General features: G+C 51.4%; 1 protein-coding gene across 1 annotated transcript in view; it reads right to left on the bottom strand.

The window, feature by feature from the left end:
• NR3C1 (nuclear receptor subfamily 3 group C member 1) overlaps positions 1-11,930 on the bottom strand; it is a 62,598-nt gene extending 50,668 nt beyond the window's left edge. The window contains exons 1-2 of the mRNA XM_054287713.1: positions 11,833-11,930; positions 8,840-10,028 (exon numbers count right to left, since the gene is read on the bottom strand). Of these exons, the coding sequence (XP_054143688.1) occupies positions 8,840-10,014 (1,175 nt within the window). The 5' untranslated portion in view covers positions 10,015-10,028; positions 11,833-11,930. The remainder of the gene's footprint in view (positions 1-8,839; positions 10,029-11,832) is intronic.
• Positions 11,931-13,462: the final 1,532 nt, after the last annotated feature.

Here is a 13,462-nt window from a genome sequence, read left to right as displayed (position 1 = left end):
CCCCAAAGGTGACTCCAGTGCCATCACTGGGGTCACTGCCAATCCTTACCAACAGGCAGCACCTCCCCCAGTATGGTATTATTTCAATAAACGTGTGATAAACGTGTATTATCTTACTAAAATTAAGGTGTAGAATGAAATTAAATTTCACATTTCTTCAGCATCCAAAAACTATTCTGCATACGAAGTTTAAGATTTCTAATTGTTAAAGCTGTTTTAAAAGTCTGTTTTCAGATACAACTTTTTTTCAAATATTGGCTAATGTGCTAATCTAGTCCATGTTTTAAGAGAACCAAGATGCAGAGTCAGTTATAAAAAAAGTCCAATTATACCTATATCACTCTCGTATGGGGACAGCACAATTGATTTGGGAGCAATTCGTATGGAACACAAGATTAACAGAAATTCATCAGGCAAAATAAACCATCAAAGGTCCTGGTAGCAAAAGTAACCCACAGAAGAAAAATACAAGAGAGAAAACAACAGCCGGGTGGTAGGAAACTGAAATCTACATGCAAACTGAAATCCACATGAAACTATCAAGTCTGTCAGTTCTTTTCTTTATTTAGTTTTGGTTTTTGTTTTTGAAGTTAACAAGCCTGAAGTGCATTCTTGCACAACAAATCCACACATGTGCATGCAGAACGTGCACGTTTTCAGCACGGATTTATCCAAAACCTTGCTGATGGCTTTAGGAAGTTATTGCTTCAGAAAGGTAACAGAAACTCTTAGGGGAGGGAAAAAAATAAGAGAAATAATATATGGGTACACAGCAATGGACAGCATGCCTGTGGATAGGTGTGCTGGTTTAAAACATCATTCTGAATTGACAGCATCTGGCCAACTGAAAAGCTGTCGAAATCCCAAATAAAATGCTGAATTTAATACATCACAGCTGTACTCACAGCCACCCTCACCCTTCATTTCTGAGCGAGACTGCTCTGAGACTCAGCTCTGTGGGCAGGAGTGAGGAGCTCAGCACAGCACAGCAGCTTGGCACAGACCCCTGAGCCCAGCCCAGCCGGGATCCCCCTGCCCAGCCAGCCCCCCAAAGCCCCCGAGCCCCCGCTGTCCCAGCCCAGCCCGGTGGCACCGCGGCGCCGGGGGCGCTCCGACAGGGCAGCCTGGCCCTGGCCCAGCTCCCCGGCCACACCGAGCCCTCCCAGACCCCGTCACCACATCCCTCCACACCACCGCACCTCGGAGCAGGTTCTCCGAGCCCCGACAGCGAAAATAAACAGCATCAGCTGCTGGTTTGTGTCACAGATTCCAGCCTCCCGGCTCAGGGCAGGGTGGACCTGCTGGAGCTTGGCAATGAAAGGCCCTGAGAAGCCCCAAAGCCCAAGTGGCGCGCTCAGAGCAGGCTGGGAGGGCAGGGGAAGGGAAGGGGACAGCACGCAGGCTGAAGCCCAAAGCAAGGCCAGGTGCACACACAGCACAGCGGCCCTGTCCTTCCCAAAGCCGGCTGGGAAGGAAGAGAGCCATGGAAACCCTCCCGTCACACCCAATCCACACAGCTGCAGAGGAGCTGCGCAATGCCTGCAGGACTCTCATCTAAGAGCAGAACCCCACTTTGTAACACTCTCACAGAATGTCTAACCCCAGATATCCTGTTTTCACACCCCCCTCACCACTGAGATGCAGCCAAGCTGCTCCCCACTCGTGAGCAAAGAGGTCACCTGTAGGATTGAACAGTCACCCACCTTCCAGCCCCTCTCCTCCACGGGAACTGCCAGCAGGAACAGGGATTCAAACGTTCGGGGACAGGGACACGCACCAAAAACCCCCAAATCACCCCTGCCCGCAAAGCTTCTCGTAAGGAAAGACCGAAGCCCCTGCTGCACCCAGACGTGCACCACAAGGGATCTTCTGGGTAAGGACAATGACAGGATCCCTTCCAGGTTTCTTGGAAAAAAGAAAACCAAGCCAGGGAGCTGTGAAATCACTTCCATTATTTGCTCCTAGAATAGATGACACACTTCAATGATACTTCATGATTTGCTCCTCCTTGACTCTACAGCGCATTTCAGAGTTTCTCAAGTAGTATTTTGAGGCAAACTACTCATTTGTGCCCTCATTTCCTTATAAAAAGTCCCATCTTGAGCAATACTTGCTAACTTTAAACTCAGTTACACAAATAAAAGTAATGAGAAATAAGAAGTGTCTGAATAAAGCAAGACAAGAGCAAATGGCGCCCTGCTGCTCACAAGTTTCATATTAAATTTTGTGTGACCGTGGTGCAGAAAGCTGATGATCTCCAGCTGCTTTCTGACACACAGTAACTGTACAAACATATTACAAATAGTATGAAGAATGTATTACTGTAAAATCCAATATGAAACTAGTTTTCTTTACTAAATTACAGTAGCAGTGAACTGAATTCAAGAAAGACATGAACATTATTTTAGAATTCCTTCCCCAACAGTACTTTTGCACTTGCAACGTCACAAAACCCAAGATATTTAATCAAAAAGGGGAACTTGTGTATGATATTGCATCCTCACAGCAAGTATCAGCAGTCTGTGGGGTATTAACTTCCAAACTACATCAGGATTGTAATTTTCTAGGAAGATTTAGCACGGACTGGCAGCTCCACAGGTAGAGCTGGAGCCTGGAGGTTTAATGGTGACCCACTGGCACTGGCTGGATTGAAATACACTGGGCTGGTACAGAAACATTCTCCACACACCATGTCAGGATGGCTTCTGAAGAGCAGAACTTCCTCCAGACATCCAGACAATTGTGGTGATTATTGATTTAAGGCACCAGGCTACAGAACTCTACATGATATCCTGGGTAAGTAACACCGTGTCCTGGAGTCTAAAGCAGGGAGAAATCCTGACCTTATCTCCATCCCCTGCACTCCAACCCCAGGAGCTGCAGCTGCTCCTCCTCTGGGACACGGAGGTGACACAGCCAGCGGGCCAGGCCACGGGACAGGGAGCAAATCCCCTTCTCAGGTGTTTTGTAGTTCTATTTCAAGCAATACAGGCATGGCTTGAGCAGAGGGAGACGCTGCCTCAGCCAGGGATGGAATCCCAGCAGGAAACCCCATGGCAGAGGTTTGGGGAGCTGAGTCAGACCAGGACATGGGAGGCACAGGCACAGCGCCTTCTCTGGAGTGAAGGTGAGGTAAGGAGGAAAATCCCCAGGTGAGACACAGTAATTGCGCTGAGCTGTACCCCCAGCCCAGCCCTGCACTCCTGGGGACACAGTTCCTCACACCCCGGTAAGGAGCTGGGTGCTGGACTGGTTTCACATGGGGACAGCCCACCCCTGCTGCTTCTCCTGCCCACAGGCAGCAAGAGCTGCACGGCCAGAGCCCCCCAGCTGCCCCCAAGGCTGTGGCACCAGCGCTCCAGCCCAAGGATGGAGCTCACTCCGTGCAGGTGACCCTCTGCTGACATCCCTCTGCAGGTGACAGCAATGCCACAGCCACAATGGTCACACCTCACAAAGGGGCAAAGAAACAGCCAGTTTTGTGTTTCGTTTTTTTCCCACAGATAGCCCAACAGAGCTGCTCTGGAGTCAGAGCCAAGACAATGAGATGGAATTATTCTTTTTTTGCGTGTGTCATCTCTTCCAGCTGCACTGGTTCACTCCTGTCCCAGGGGGACGAGGCCATCCGCTGACAGCATCTGACCAGCGTTTCCAGAGCACTGAGAGCAGCATTAACTCCTGCTCTGCAGGGCCTGGGCTGGCTGAGCAAAGGCTGTGCTGCAGAAGGGCATCAATGGAGCTGTTACAAATGGTTATCAATGGATCTCACACTGCTCTGAATCAGGCGGAAAATCCCTGCGATGAGAACAATCATCTGTGCATGCAACAGTGCCACGCATTAATTCTTCAGCAAATAAGATTAAAATCTCTGCATACTTGAGACTCTGGGAGACAAAGGCTGGGAAACCAAAGAGAGCTTAACCCAAACTGCCTGGGCCGGGTGCACAGCACTCGGCACATCCAAGCGTTCTACCCAGAAACCACCCCGTTGCACACACACTTGTTCTGTGCTCCTGAGGTGCAAGCTGATCACTTCACAAAGGCATTTCCAGGTTCCTTTCTCTACACCAGAGGTGATGCTCACAGTTATTTTAACAGCACAAACCCAAGGTAATTGCAACTACGGCTCTACAAAGCTTTTCCCGTCGCCTGTAACTTGGATTGAAAACGGGATTTTATTGGGATGGTGTTTTCCCCCAGACTGATGCCATGGGGACTGTTTGCAGAATGCACACATGACACTACAGCAGCACCTTGGGGTGGGACAGCAGCTCGGGCTGGCTCAAACCACCCCAAAAATGAATGCCAGTCCAAAGAGGAGTTGGGAATCTTTTACAGTGCAGAAATAATTCCAGCTTGCAGTTACATATGCACACAGAATATGCACCACTTGCTCACTTCCAAAATGAGCAGCAATAAGGGAAGAAGGGAAATTTGCTTCCCCCAAGATAAATTGCTCTCACTGTAAAAGTAATCCTTAGCATGGTAAATATACAATGTAGGAGTTGGATAATACCTGTATTTCACATTTCTGGGAAGATTCGTGAGTGGGGACTCATTCAACCACAGCTTTGCCTTCACTGGCAGCAGGAGAGTACAAGGGTTTAACCATGGAGATAAATTTTAAAAAAAATTGAATGGACAACAAAAATAAGATTGCTTTATAAGCCAGAATTAAGTTTAAAACAGAGATCATTGTCAGGAGAAATAAATTTGCAGAAGTTAACCATTTGCACTGGACTTAGAGCAACCTCCTTGGCTATGAGCTCAGTGGAACGATCAGCCAAAACTGGGAAAAGTGGATTATATCTCACATGACCTCTCATTTATCTAGTTACCTTTTCACAGCAGCTTGGAGCACATTCTGCAGGACATTCCTGATTCACCCCTTTCTGCCAAAACAACTGGATTTTTCACCATGTACTTCCCGAGTCAAAGCCCCAAGTACAGTATTGCATTAAGCTGACAAATCACAACACAGCCTGCTGGAACCCCGAGCACTCCACACACCACGCCTGGGTTTTCTATCACAGCAGAACGATGAAAAAAGGCCCGATTGCGGATGTCCCATACATTATCCCGTGCTGAGTCAGGCAGCGCTGAGAGCCCTGCAGCCAGCCCTGCCAAGCCACCGGCCTTGGCCAGCGGCCGAGGGAAACAAAGCGGCAAGACAAACGGACAAGTGACCTTTACCACTGCTGGCAACAACCCCGGCCTTCCCTTCCTTCCCACAGCACCTGAGCCCAAGAAGAAGCCCAGCTAAAGAGCCAGGGGTAGAAGGGCAGAAGGGTAACTTCTGGAAGCAAGGCTTTGGACTGGGACCGACCAGAGAAACTTTTCCTCCTTCCAGACTCTCCTCCTCTTTAATGGCTTCTCTCAGCTCTTGCCCTTTCTTAAACTTCCTTAATGATCCTTATCCCCCACAAGCTTAAGTACTAGGAACAATTTCAACTGTAATAAGAGAAGCCATAACACTGCCAGTGGGGCCCAGTTTCTGTGAATTCTGGCTGTGGGAGCAAACCCTGCACTGCTGGGCTGCTTCTCAGCATCCTTCACTCCCCCCACAACAAGCCACATCTCCAGGAAGTCAGAGCAATGGGAGCTGAGGGAAGGATTTAATGTATATACCATGCAAGAGCCCCACGAGTGTGCGTTGCTAAAACCATTTCCTTGAAATGGAACGGTTTTCCCTGGGTTTGTGCAATAAATCACAGCAACATCCCATCGCAGACGGACGCCAGCAAACCCTCCAGCTCCTCAGAGAAGCACTGCAGCACGATCTGCTCCTCTTCCAGCTGCTGTCTCACTGCCATTGAGGACAATCTAAGGTAAAATGTCTGTTACCCTACTTCTCCCTCCCCTTTATTCTGTCCACCCTCTTCATGGGCTGCACTGCTCAGAGGGGAGACCCTGATGGATCCCAGGCGAAGCCGTCCTGCCGGCCAGAGCCTCCCCGCTGCTCAGAGCTGGCGCCAGAGGAGCTGCAGCTCAGAGCTTCACTGCTCAGCACAAGCCCCAGCTGCCTCTTCCACCGACAGCAGCCTATTGATTATTGCCAATTTATTCCCATCAATCAAACTCCTGAAGTTTGCATTCTGCTCGTTAACTTCCGGATCCCTCCTGCAGTTCACCGCAGTTGATTGGTTTGCTTGGGCCTGATCATCACTTGTCTCATTAAAGCCAGCGTGCTGGGCTACCTGGAGGAGCAGAACCACTCAGAAATGGCATGACATCAGTTCCAGCCTGAGTGGACAGAAAACAACATTCCAGGTTTCCCACTGAAGAGGCAGATTAAATACAACCTGAGCACCAGGGCTGAACTGCAGCTTTTCTTCCCCTATGTTCAGTCCACAATTAATATGTTATTAGTAGACAAATAATTCTACAAACACCAGAAAGTATTTCCTCCTGGAAACTGAAGCTTCTCAAAATCCCAGCCTCCACCTCTCACATTTAGTACCTAAAAAAAACCAGACCACGGGAACCTGGCAAGAGAGTCCTTCCTTTGTTTCTAAAACAAATGCCAATTTTGTTAAGTCTTCTGCAAGAAAAACAAACAAATCCACAATACATCACCTTAAACTAACCCAGTTTAGACCAAATATTTCTGGCAAGGTTCAAGAAGAAAAAAATTCCTGCTTCAAACCCAAGGCTCATTAATACCTCAAACACTGTAAAAGGAAGATGGACTTGCCTAAATGTTATAGAACAAAAATAATAAAGCAAACCCAAACAATGCTGTTTTTAGAAATGGACTTCATAGTTGAAGTGTATAAAAATCCTTGGGAAGTAAGAACAGCTTCCACAAACTTGTGAATAATGCATTTTTATGCAAAGCTCAGCTAGGAGCCACCTCGAAATTCTTTACGCATTCCATAAAGAAAAAAAAAAAAAGCATTATCTTATGGCAAAAAGGAAGCAATAAAATGTAAGATGACCTTGCAGGAAGCAAGAACGTCAATGCTGAAGCCCCAGCATGGATAACCCTGGGCAGAGGAGGAGGCAGCTGGTGCTGGGATGCTCCGGGACGGTCCCTGCACTGTCCCAGGCACTGCCCAAAACCGCTCCAGAGAGCCCAAAACATCTCCCCCTGCTCTCCCGCTCCCTCCAGGACAGCTGTGCCACGCTCACAGCCCGGAGCAGCTGCCCATCCCTCCAGGATCACACACAGGACACGCTGCTGGGCTCTGCACTCCCCAGGGCTGGGCACGCATCTCCCGTCACCCACCCCAGGGCACAGGGCTCTGCCCACAGAGCTGGGCAGCACCTCCTCGGAATTACCCTCACAAGTGACATTTCCATCACCTCGGGGGAACCTGCTTATTGAAACTGGCCCTGAAAGCCTCCTCCCCAGCGCAGAGACATTTCTTGCTTTGACACCAAGTTTATGATTATCATTAAAGATACAGTGAGAACTGAGGAAATAGACTCAAAAAAACGCCCACGAAACAAACTGAACACAACACGGAATCGGACAAATTATGCAAATGGTTAGCACAAAGCTTTTCTAGTCTGCTGAAATAAATGGTGAGACACGCTCAATATTCACGTATCAAAGTGGAGTCCAGCCACAGATTTTGATTTTCTTTTCTGGATCTCTTACATTAGAAATTTAAACACTTTTAAGAAAAAAAACCCAAAACTTTAAACACTCCAAAGAAAAAAGAAAACATTTACAACAGAAATCAAAACCTATGAAAGAAACTGAGAATGAAAGCAAGCTAAAAGTTGTCTTCCTGAAACAAAGAAGGAATCCTCGCACACTTCATTCCAGCCATGGGAAAATGGAGCAAACATCGAGCTGGGAGAGCCCCGGGACTGGCGGAACACCCTGGGGAGCCGATTGTCAGCAGAGCAGTAAAACCCACAATGTTAAACCAGATCCTTCATGAAAAGCCTACAATGCCAGGTTTCTGTATAGGCACTTGCAGGGCCATTTTCTAACAAATCCCCCTCTTCTGTGGCGGCCACACGCTGCTCGTGCAAGGAGCTGTTGAACACAGAGCAGCTGAGGCAGACACACAGCTGGGTGTTCCCTGGAACCAGAACCATTCCAGCAGCACACCTACCCCACAGCTGTCCCAAAACCGTCCCAGAGCTGCTCCTCCAGCAGCGCTCCCCTGCAACAGCTGCACCTGTGCATTGCTGCAGGAAACACACCCACCAAGGCACCGGCCAGGCAGGACCCAGCTCCCCACACCCCTCCTGCCGTTCCACTTGGAGTTAAATTCCAGGTCTGTTTCAGCCCGACTGCAAATACTCTTATCTCTTTAAAGGCAGTTATTGAACAAGCTGCTGAGTATTTCCCCCTCGGAATCTTCTTGTCCATGTAAGGTAAATGCCTTACATTTAAGCACAGCGAAAACTCGAGTTCAGCTTAAATGTAATTCTAGAAATTTACCCAGCAACCAAGTTATTTTTGCGCATAACATTTAAGTAATGCTAGGAAAGAAAAAAAGCCCACAGTGATTGATCCTCTAGCCCCTGGGAACGAAGGAGCTTTTGTATACATTTAAATACTTCCTCCCATACTGCCTGTGTATGGATCCTGCTACCACATACTCGATTCTCCCTCTAGGCTGTATCTTGGAAGTTTTATTTTTATTTATTTACTTTTTAGACCATGCCAGCTCCCCTCAAGTTTTCTTCCCTTTAATACAAATAATTAAGTAGCTGCCTAAAGCTGATGTACTGTGGGATAAACACTCCCCAGTGATGTCTGATCATCCACACATACCAAATGGAAAAGGAAAAAAAGCCCAGGCAACAAATCAGCATGCATGGAGCTGTGCTAAACACGCTTGTAGCGTTTTAATAAAGAGCAACACAAACTAATTACCTTGAATAGCCATTAGAGAAAGCAGGTCTGCCAGAGAGGTTGAGCGTTCCCAGCGGAGCCAACGCCTCGTCCCCCGATCCCTGGCACCTATTCCAATTTTCTGACCCGGCAGGAAGAGATGGAATGATATTAAAAATTGGTTTCTGATCCTGCTGCTGAGAGAGCGATGCAGTATTTAAATCATAGTGGTACATCTGTCCCCCAGAGGTGCTGACACCATGGATGGAGATGGCCGAGACTTTCGTACCCAGCAGGTTTGACCCGGCGAAGTTGGCCTGGCAGTAAAGCGGGCCCATGTTTTCCTGCTTGATGCCGGGAGTACACAGTTCGATGAAGTCTTCCTTTTCTGTTTTCACTTGAGGCATTGGCATTTTGGAACTGGGTAAAAGGTCACCACGGTCATTAATTTTAGGTTTAGTGTCAGATAAAAGAGGAGGCTTGCAGTCTTCGCCGAGACTTCCTTCCAGGAGAAAGGCGTCGTCCGCGGATATGGGGGACAGCAAGCCGCCGTCATCGAGCAACGGGTCCAGCCGCCACGGGCTCCCGTTGGGCTCCTTGCCCGGCGACACCGGCGGCAATTCCAAATCCTGGAGGATATCCAGGGTGCTTTGGTCTTCAGAGAACAACTTCAAGTTGCCGCCATTCGAGCCCACCTGGCCTTGGACCGCGGCTCCCGACTCCACGGGGACACCACGCCCGGCCATGCCTGGGAAATCCGGCTCGAGCGGCACCTCAGAAGACGCGGTTCCCTTGGCGTCCTCGGCCAGGCTCGAGGACTTGTTCAAGCTCGCAATACTTTCCTCCAGGAGCCTGAAGTCCGTGTCTCCAGAAGAGATGCCGATTTGGCCCTGGTGCGGAAATCCAAGGTCGTTTCCCATCACTTTTGCGTCTGTTTCACCCATGTACAGTCCCATCGAGAGCGACACCGCCTTGGAAAGGTCTGGCTGAGGCACATTGTTTCCTAATCCTTTTGGAAAGTCAGCCAAAGCAGGTTGCTGACTGGAATCTGACTGAGAAGATGCAGGGAGAGGAGATGTAGACACAGGGGCTTGGACAGTAGCTCCACCCCTGAAGGGTGGATGGAAGTCCATCACGATCCCTCCTTTGGTACTGATGAGTGCATTTTTCCTGGTTTCATCTTGATCCAACGGGTTAAGCAATTCTTTGGAATCCATTACTTTACCATTAACTATAAAAAGATGAGAAGCAGTCAAAGTCAGCACAGCAAGGACACATTAATAAAAGCTTTAAAATGAAAAGTCTGAATCGTTCGCCTGGCGAACCTGGCTCAGCTGCTCTGAGAGCGAAGGCACGGCACACCACGCTCTGGGCTGACACGTGCCATGTCTCTCAGACACACTGCACTTGTTTTCAGGGGGTTTTAGGTTTTGGTTTCTGTCTAGTGAGGAGGAACTATGTATTTTAAAGCTTTGCTAAACCTAGAGGAAGGGGTAAGTCTGCCTGCACACAACTCGGAATCAAGCTACAGCACGTGACATCTGTGCACGCACTCTCCAGCTCTGTCACCCATCCCAGCCCTAAGGAAATGTAAGAATTGCTAAAGGACCCAGTTTACAAATTTTGCCAGGTAAATTTCTCTGATACGTAACTACAGCTTGAGCAGGGGAAAAGGCCATTTGCCACCTTTCCAAGGCAGCTCTCCCCTTGCAGAGCAGGTCTGGAGCTCCCAGAGGCGGCACCTCCGTGGCTCGGCATTCCCCAGGATTCGACCTTCCCACTACAAAACACATCGTTTGCCACCTTTGCACGGGTTCAGTCTTAAAAAGGAACCCACCTATCTCGCAGTAAACCCCGCATAATTCTTTAAATACATCTCAAATTTATAAAGAAAATCTAACTAAAAATAAAGCAGGATTTTTATTAGCTTCCAGCACTCTACCCGTCCACGGCTACTCTCCAAACACACCCGACGCTGAAAACAAACCTCGTAAGTTTCAGATGTTTGTATTTGCTACATGGTTGTTGGTTTTTTTGTTTTTTTTGTTTTTTCAGCGGAGAGCATAAATATTTGGAGAAATACTGTAAATTCTTGGGCAAACTTCCGACACGGTGTCCGGCCTTGCCCCGGCAGCGCCCAGCCCGCGCTGCCGCAGTCCGGGGGGCACTGCCAGCCTGTCCCCTCCCGCCGGGCACGGGGACACCGCCACAGCCGCGGCCCCGCCGCTATTTCTGTGCGCAAAGTTACGGCTGCGAGCGGCAAAAAGGCCCCACGTGGAAAACCTTAAGGTGGCCCGGGCGAGCTGGTCCCGGGCGGGAGCGGGGGAGCGCCGGAGCTCCGGGCAGCGGGGCCGCGGGGTCCCGTCCGCGCTGCCCGGCGAGCGCAGCCCCAGAGCCGCGGCCCGGAGCGCGGCCCGCGGGGCACCCGAACCGCCGCGCTGCTTAAGGTGGACACCCCACAGCGAGCGGAAAAAATACAGAAAACACAAGAATACCTCCAGCGCTGCCTTCTTCCTTTTTTACACGGAGGGGAGGGAAAAGGTAGTTATTTCATATGACAATTCCCCCAACGTCCCAAAAAAAACAAGGCAGCGAATCATCCAGCGTAGGAAACGTGTCAAAAATCAGCTGCGAGAGTCTGCCCAAGGGCGGAAAACGCTGCAAATACTTAAAACCGCCGGATTGCAATAAAATCGCCTTCGCAAAGTACAGTTTTCAGAGAAATGTGTCGGGACCTGTTGAGCCGTCTCCTGGCACACCCACTCCAGCAGCAGCAGCCCCGCGCGGGGCTCGGCCGCGCTCCCCGCCCGCGCCCCCCGCTCCCCCGGGACACGGACACCGGGGGCCCGGCCCGGGGGTCCCGCGCCCCGCCGGGGCGGCCCCGCCGCCGCTCCCGCTGCCGTCCCGCCCGGAGCTCCTCGGGGGGCGGCTCGGCCCGGCTCCCCCCGCCCCGGGCATTCCTGCGGGCACCGCCGCACCCCCCCGGCAAGTTCCCGGGGGGAAGCGCAGCCCCGCGGGACCCCCGCCGCCCTTACCTCGTCCGGGGGAGGGCGCTGGGGCTCCTTCAGCCGCCCACGGCCATGGCGCCCCGCGGCGGGGGCGGCAGCCGGCTGGGGGGGGTCAACAGCCGCCCCTCGGGGCCGCGGCGGCGGCAGCACCGCTCCCCCCGCCGCCGCTGATGCCGCTCCGGCCGCTGCCGCTGCTCCTCCCGCGGGCCCCAGACCCTGACCCGTCCCCGCCCGCCGCCGCGGCGCCCCCTCCGTTAATTAGCGCTAATTGCCTTGGCGGACCTCGCCTCCCCTTGCTCCCCGCCCCGTCCCTCCGCGGGCAGCGCCGCGCTCGGCGGTTCTGCCCCCGCCACAAAATGGAGGACGGCGGCGGCCGCCTCCTCCCCGTCCCCTCCCTCTCTCCCTCCCTCCCTCCGCCTCCCCGACGTGGAGAGGGAGTGGAGACCGCGGCTCGGCGAGGGGCGGCCGCGGCCGGAGCTGCTCCGCGCCCCGGCTCGCCTCGGCTCTGCTGTGCCGTGCCCAGCCCCGCTCCGGCCCCGCCGCCGCCGCCCGGCTCCGGGGCAGCCCCAGCCGAGGGCGAACGGTGCGACCTGTTGGCCGAGACGGGAAAGTGCAGCCGGGCCCGGCCCCGAGCGGGCACAGCGGAGCGGGCACGGCGGGGCACGACGGGGCAGAGCTGGGTAGGACAGAGTGGACAGGGCTGGGCAGAATGGGGCAGGACACAGCAGAGCAGGGCAAGGGGAGATGCTCCTGCTTGGCCCTGGCATGGCACAGCTGGAGCCCGTGTCCAGCTCTGGGCTCTGCTCTATAGGTGAGACAAGGAACGACTGGGGAGGGTCCAGCAGGGGCCGCGAATATGTTGACGGGTCTGGAGCGTCTTTCTGATCCAGGAGGGACTGTGGGAGCTGGGCTGGGTTGGTCTGGAGAAAACTGACAGGGATCCCATCAATCCATACAAACATCTCCAAGGTCTGGCTGAGGATGGTGCCAGACCCTGCTCAGTGGTGCCAGTGACAGGACAAGGAGCATTAAACTCGAACACAACGAGTTCCACCTCAACATGAAGAAGAACTTCCTTCACTGGAACAGCTGCCCAGGGAGAGGCTGGAGTTTCCCTCTCTAAAGACACCCCAAACCCACCTGGACACGTTCTTGTGTCACCCCCAGGTGACCCTGCCTTGGCAGAGGCTTGGACAAGATTGAGATTTTACAGCACAACTATATACCTTCTTGGTGTTTTTTAAATTATAAGGTTTTTTCAGCCACATTGACTTTTGGAAGCAGTTGTTTTACTTTTAAAATGCAAAACACATGCACAAAATGTTACATTAACATTATTTTCCCTCCACAAGTTATGAAAAATGGTTCTAAAAATTGTAGCTTTTCCCCATTTTTGAAAGATGTGTTTAAAGCAGCCCTCAAAACTGTCTTGCGGTGCATTTTGAATGATGCAATGGATTTACAGCTCGCAGGAAATGCTTCTTCCCATGCACGGGAACTGGAATAGCAGAAGTCAGAATGTTCACAGAGACTGTGAAAGCTCTGTCACCAGTGCAGGGTGTTGCAGAGGTTCTGGCTGTTCAATAAAGGCAATGACGTCTCTCAAGGCATGAAATCCCAAAGTGCTGCTGGGAAAATTACACTATTGCTCTGTGAA

Source organism: Melozone crissalis, unplaced genomic scaffold, assembly GCF_028551555.1.
Source record: "Melozone crissalis strain CALT ecotype California unplaced genomic scaffold, PUWL_Pcris_2 ptg000061l_1, whole genome shotgun sequence".
Lineage (NCBI taxonomy): Eukaryota > Metazoa > Chordata > Aves > Passeriformes > Passerellidae > Melozone > Melozone crissalis.
Note: the sequence above shows the minus strand (reverse complement) of the source record. Positions and strands in the feature narration are given on the sequence as shown.